At 41.5% G+C, this 5,994-nt stretch overlaps 1 protein-coding gene across 1 annotated transcript; it reads right to left on the bottom strand.

Annotated features, from left to right (window-relative positions):
• Positions 1 to 3,206: 3,206 nt before the first annotated feature.
• LOC112503508 (centromere-binding protein 1-like) lies at positions 3,207 to 5,522 on the bottom strand. Its single transcript, XM_025107535.1, has 4 exons — positions 5,381 to 5,522; positions 4,218 to 4,364; positions 4,057 to 4,145; positions 3,207 to 3,647 (listed from the first exon to the last, which is right to left on the bottom strand). The coding sequence occupies exons 1-4, from the start codon at positions 5,520 to 5,522 to the stop codon at positions 3,207 to 3,209; spliced, it is 819 nt and encodes a 272-aa protein (XP_024963303.1).
• Positions 5,523 to 5,994: the final 472 nt, after the last annotated feature.

The following is a 5,994-nucleotide window of genomic DNA, read 5'->3' on the forward strand; positions in this document are numbered from 1 at the left end:
TGAAACATTCACCATGAGCTTAGACTTAACTTGTCACGAACTGAGGATTTAGAGTCCTTAGGTGAAACATTCACAAGTTAATGATTTATAGATGACAAAGCTTCAAGTCGTGACAAGTTAAGTCTAAGCTCAAGGTGAATGTTTCACCTAAGGACTCTAAATCCTCAGTTGTTCCTCCTAGAACAAATGAGAAGGGAGTCCTTGGAGTGTGTCCCTCTTCTATTCCTCTGGTACTTCCTGGCCCTAAAGCTGGTTTCAGCTATAGGAAGTGTAGACAGAGTGGTGAAACTACACATATTGCCAGCAAGTGTCCTTCTACCACCAAGGCTGGTCCTCCAGCCACGGGAAAGAAAGTAGCCAAGCAGAAATCGACCAAGGTGAAATCTGCCACTAAAGTTGTTAAAACAACTAATGTGAAGAAAACCACTAAAGCCTCTTCCTCAGGCTCAGTGAAAACACCTACTGACTCTAAGTCTTCAGTGTTAGGGTTGTTGTTCCTAATACCACTGAAGACTCTTCTTCAGTCTCAGTGAAGATTTCTGCTAACTCTAAGTCTTCAATTTTAGTGGATGTTGCCTCTAACACCGTTGGACGGAAATAGAAATAGGTACCAAAGCAATCTTAATATGTTTCTATGTGTAGGAAGTCAAAGGCATTTTATATCTCGATAGTGGATGCTCCGTTGGTCCCGTTAGGGTTTACAAGATGTGTATAACATTTTGTAAAAGGGGGGATGAATACAAACACAGTAAACTTTTCAAATTTAAAATATATATTGATAAAGAAGGATCAATACAGATTTTACAAGATTGTTTGCGGAAARATAATGTAAATAAAACCTATCTAAAAAATCTAAGGTTACACACTAGTTCTTAGCAAATAGAGAAAAGATTTGTTGTAAAAGACTTTGAAGAAAGTAAGTTCTTTCTGTGTAAGAACTATTTAGAATACAATAAAGGGATTATAACTTGCTTTTGAAGATGAGCATATTGTGTTCTTAAAAGTGTGTTCTTTTACGTATGAACGTAAGTTAGGGTTCAAGAGTAAGTATCAGTCAAAAGTATCTCTGCATGGAGATATAACACATCTATTTATACCCATTGCATTAAATGCACATTTAATGCAACGTAGAAGGGTTAGAACACGTGTCAAGCCTTTAGAGAATGACTTGTCTTTTGCTACAATGAATAGTACAAAAGTCTATTCATGAGCATACATCTATTCACAAAATATGTGCGTAGTAGAGTCAACTAATCGGCTCCGTACCGTACTATACTTTAGAAAGGGTATAGGTTTGTCCTTTGTGTGTATAAGGACAAGACAAAAACAAAACAAGCTTCTTTTGATCATTGAATGCTGTTGAAGGTCTCTTCAGCATTCGCTGAGTCTTGGGCAGTCTTCACACATATGTAGACCAGGTTGTAATCACTAAACACCGCTTCACATCACCTACTCGTCAGTCTCTAATCTTAAGTTTCAGTCTTTGACTTTTGCTGAAGGTTCTTTGGTGTAAGTTTTGTCTTCTTGTAGTATCGTTGTCGCTGCTGGATTTACAATACAAGTTCTTCAGCGATCACAGAACAGACTCATTGATGATCGCTAGAACTGAAAGACAAAAACATAAATACTTTGTATAAGGTAAAAGGGATTATTATCAAATCACTGAAAGAGAGAACCAACAATCTCCCCCTATTTGATGATAACAAGACAACATAAAGAAAGTTGTCTTATCAAATAATAGTAAAAAAAGTTACACATAAAGTATAAGTCCCTTTTAACTATTTTAGGATCTTTTTTCAGTGAGTCAGTCTTTACTTAGAAAAATTTCTTAAGTTTAAGCCTAAGAAAATATTACAAGAAGGGAAACTGAAATTGAAAGCTTATTCACTGACTTATAGATTGTCAGTGAATGTAAGGGTAACATTGGAACTCATACACTTGTGTTTCTATTACTCTTTTCAGGGATCTTTTTCAGTGATGCACTACTTATATTAAATTCAAAGAAGATATTACAAGAGTTTCAGTACTTGTCTAAACTTACATATGATAAGAATAATCACTGAAAGTAGATATAGTAAGTAGTTTACAGTACATGGACAATATTACAAAGGAAATAAACTTGTCTAAATTGTTTAGATTTATGTAACCAGGTACATCTTCTCCAAGCTTCTTTCGACATTGAAATTCCCTTCGTATCTTTCGTTCCATAACTCTTTCTTTTAAGTCACATCTAGCCAGAACATGAGGAAAACCAGGGGTTCCATAGGGTATAGATGTAACTCAGACATTCTCAAAAATCTTACTTCACCATCATAGTCAAGGAATATAACTCCTGACTCAGGCTTGAAGTGCACAATGTTGGGTGCATAAGGACCCTTCGCTGGCAATGTAAGATTCAGCATTGAGATGTCTGGACTCTCAGAATCCTTCAGGACTTGAAGGTCTTTTCTTCCTTCCTCCTTTTTTCAGCGTTGGCCTTTCAGGGACTACGACATACCTGGACACCTTCTTGATCAAATCGCTGTTGATGTCTTTGATATTTGACTTATGTCTGGATTTGGAGGGTTGAATGGCTTGTCTGATTTCCAACCATTCGTTGTAGCCATACTCGCGAAGATAGGAGGGGTACTCGGTCACGACATCGAGATTGTCCCTAGTGATGAGCATTGAGAGCAATGTTCCACTATCTTTTGATCATCCCCTGAAGCTGACGCTCTTAATTGGGTGAGGACTTACTCTTTTGTTCATGCTTGCTTTGCTCCAACGCTTGTCCCGCTCAGCCAGATTCAGGCTTTTCTCGTGCTCAGCTTCTGCAAGAGAGAGGAGCTTAGCTTGGGCTTGGACAGCGTTCACCTTCTTTTTGGACTTTCTCTTGGGAATCTTAGCTAGAGACTTGGTCAGATTTAGGCTGTCCTCAGTCTGCTTCTTTTGAAGTTCAAGCTCTTCTTCAGCCCTTAATGCCTCGAGTCTCTCATCTTCCGTCAGAAAGTCAAACTCACCACCACTAGAGGTACGAAGAGTATTTTTCCTCTAGTCTGGTTGAGTGACTCCCTGAGCTGAGTCATCCGCTGGTCGGTGGGAACACTGGAGATTGGGTTCTCAGGGACCCATTCCAGCCGACCGCAGGTAGTAAAAGAGATTTCAAGTTGATATAAAGATGTAATGACTACCTAAGAGGTAGAGTCTTCATATAAGGGTTGAGGGTTTTAAAGCAATACCTTCAGGTTCCCTTCTTCAGCAACGCCTTTGCCTTTCGACTTACGGTCTTGGTTCTTTTCAGGAGCAGACTCTTCTTCCATTTGTTTCCCCTGGGATGCGGAATCCTTAAGAGTAACTCCTTTGGTGGCAGTTGTTGGACGCTGAAACTGAATGGTGATGTCATCTTCATCATCGTCGTCATCATCACCATCAGGATCATTGCCGGAGTCTGGAAGATCAAGTTCATCACTTTCTTCGTCATCTTCTTCATCATCTTCATCTCCCCCATTACCAGCAATAGGTGTAGAGGTGATGGGAAGGTCATCATCACGAGGGATGGCATCAACGTCCTCAACTATAGCAGCTTCACTGGAGGTTGGGATATCACAGGCAACCACAGCATCAACTTCAGCTCTAGGAGCGTTGGACCTTATCTCCCCCCTCTCCGGCTAAGGCTTGAGAGCATAGGCCAGAGAATTGGTCAACATTGTGGATCTGTAGAACCATCAACTCCTCTAGCCGTGTCAAAGCGCTGGCCAGGTTGTTCGTCGCTTCTCACGTCTCATTAAGTTGAACGCGGTCATCAGCGGTGAAGGAGGGAGGAGTCACTGGTGCTGGTTGGCAAACAAAGACCAGAACTTGTTGGAGTAGCTCCGCCTGCTGGAGAGACTAAGCTTATGCTTCATCAGCCATGCTTGTGAGAATAGTGATGGTTTCAGCATTAGCTCTAACCGCCTCTTGGAGAGAGGAGAGATGGCTCTTCACTTCTTAGACTTCAGCCTTGATAGCTGAGAGGTCTGCAGCGACATCTTCCTTATGAGGCGTGTCCTTATGGACTTCGTCCATTTTGATAAGGACCGTCTCGACGACTGGGAGAATAAGCTTGACGTCCATCGCCATGTCGTACTCCTCTTCTTCTTGATCCATGGCTTGAGCCTGAGATGAACCTGAAAGTGAAGGAGAGTGAGTAAATAGAAGCTCGGGGTTAGAAGAAGTGAAAGGATAGGAGGATGGAATACCTGAGGGGTCATCAGCGATATTTGAAGGATTATCGCTGGTTGGCTCCATGATGCGCTCGATAGGAAGAGCACCAGTATACTGAGGAGCCTCGAGAGGAGCTACCTCAGGTCCAGTGGTGAATGTCTCATCATCAGGGAGGACTGACACTGATGATTCATTGACATGTGTAGCGACCAAGGAAGGAAAGGAGGAGAAGATGGCTGAGAGAACTTGTGGGTGTTCATTGATGGCGGCACTAATATTCACACCTTCAGTAATTTGAGTCACTGAGGCGGTTGGGGTAGGTGCCACTGATACGACAGTGATGTCAGGAATCACTAAAGAGCTTGGGAAGCTAGCTAAAAGTACCCCGGGGTTTAGGCTAATTTCAATAGCTGAGACCTGTAGAGAGGTCACAACCAGTGATGTGGCTATCCCCTTTTTGGCTTTCTTGGCTCTTTGAGGAGAACCAAGAGTTGGTTGTGAAGGACGTTTGGAAGAACGGGTTTTGGTGGCTGTGATAGACGTAGGGGGTTTTCCTTTGTCTTCACCACCTGAGGAGGATGAGGAGGGAAGAAATGCACCACTGACGAGAGTGCTACATCTCCTTCCCTAAGCTTGTGATCCAGAATCATGGATCCAAGCCTACACACCGGGAGGTTACCTTCCATGGAGTATTTTTCGCCAAGGATTTTGGCGAAACCCATGGAGTGGAACCTGGTGTATGGATCCACCTTTTCTCGCTGGCCCTTGTTCAGCTTCAGTGTCAGGTCATCAAAAATCACAGCAACATAGTTTATCACGCGATGCTAAATCGCGGATACTCCTATCTTGAGGGCGTCACGGGAGGTTTGATCTTATCCGCCAGTCTTTTCACCCATAGATTGGATGAAGTGGGAAAGAGTATTGCCAGACAGCTGACATCATGTTCTTCTCAATCTTGGATAGGGACATGATGGGTTCGCTAGTGTCCTTCTTTAGTGGCCATTGATAGCCAATGGCATCAAGATAAGCGATGATCTCGTAGGTGGAGGGTTCGCTATCGAATAGACCCTTGGGAAAATGTAGAGCATGCCTTAGGGTGGCCACGCCAAAGTTTGCGGTCATGCGGTTGAAGGTAAAAGAGATTTTCTCGACCTTTCGATCGTGCCTATCTTTTTCCTGCACCACTTCAGCAATAAACCAGAATTGCTAAAGGACATCTTGAGGAATGCAGCGGTGTCCTCGTAAATGGTTTTGTTTGAAAGAATGTCCAACAAGGCAACATGGTTGTTAGCCTTGAAGGAGATGTCTTCAATCGAGAAGTTGATATTTTTGGCAGCCATTTTTCTGTTTTTGGTAAGAAAATAAGAGAGAAAAACAGTTGTTAATAGTACAATATTTGGTTATCGTTTTAAGTTTTAGAACAATAAAACTTCTTTTGAAAAATCCACAATGAGATATTACGGTTTTTCAAGTAGAATACAGTTTTTGAAACAAGATTATAATCAAGATAGAGAATGTGTTATTAATCTTTATGTTCATGTTTTAAGAAAACAAAGTTCTTAAAATAGCAAACATATGTTTCACAGAGAGAAGAAGAAACAGTTCTAAGTTTTTTTAAAAAAAGGAGTATCGACCTTAGAATGGTTGAGAAGAAGGTCGAAGGTTTTGAGTTCTTAGTTGTTCTTGAGTTCTTGCTTGCAAATACTTTTGGGCAGAGTTTCGTCAAAGATTTTTGTAAGCGTAAAGAAAATATGAGGGAAGAGATCCCATATTTATAGGTAGGAAGAGAGAGAAGTTAAGTAGGAGAGAGGA

The sequence above is a fragment of the Cynara cardunculus genome, unplaced genomic scaffold (genome assembly GCF_001531365.2).
Source record: "Cynara cardunculus var. scolymus isolate 2C unplaced genomic scaffold, CcrdV1 Un_Scaffold_3150, whole genome shotgun sequence".
In the NCBI taxonomy this organism is placed as follows: domain Eukaryota; kingdom Viridiplantae; phylum Streptophyta; class Magnoliopsida; order Asterales; family Asteraceae; genus Cynara; species Cynara cardunculus.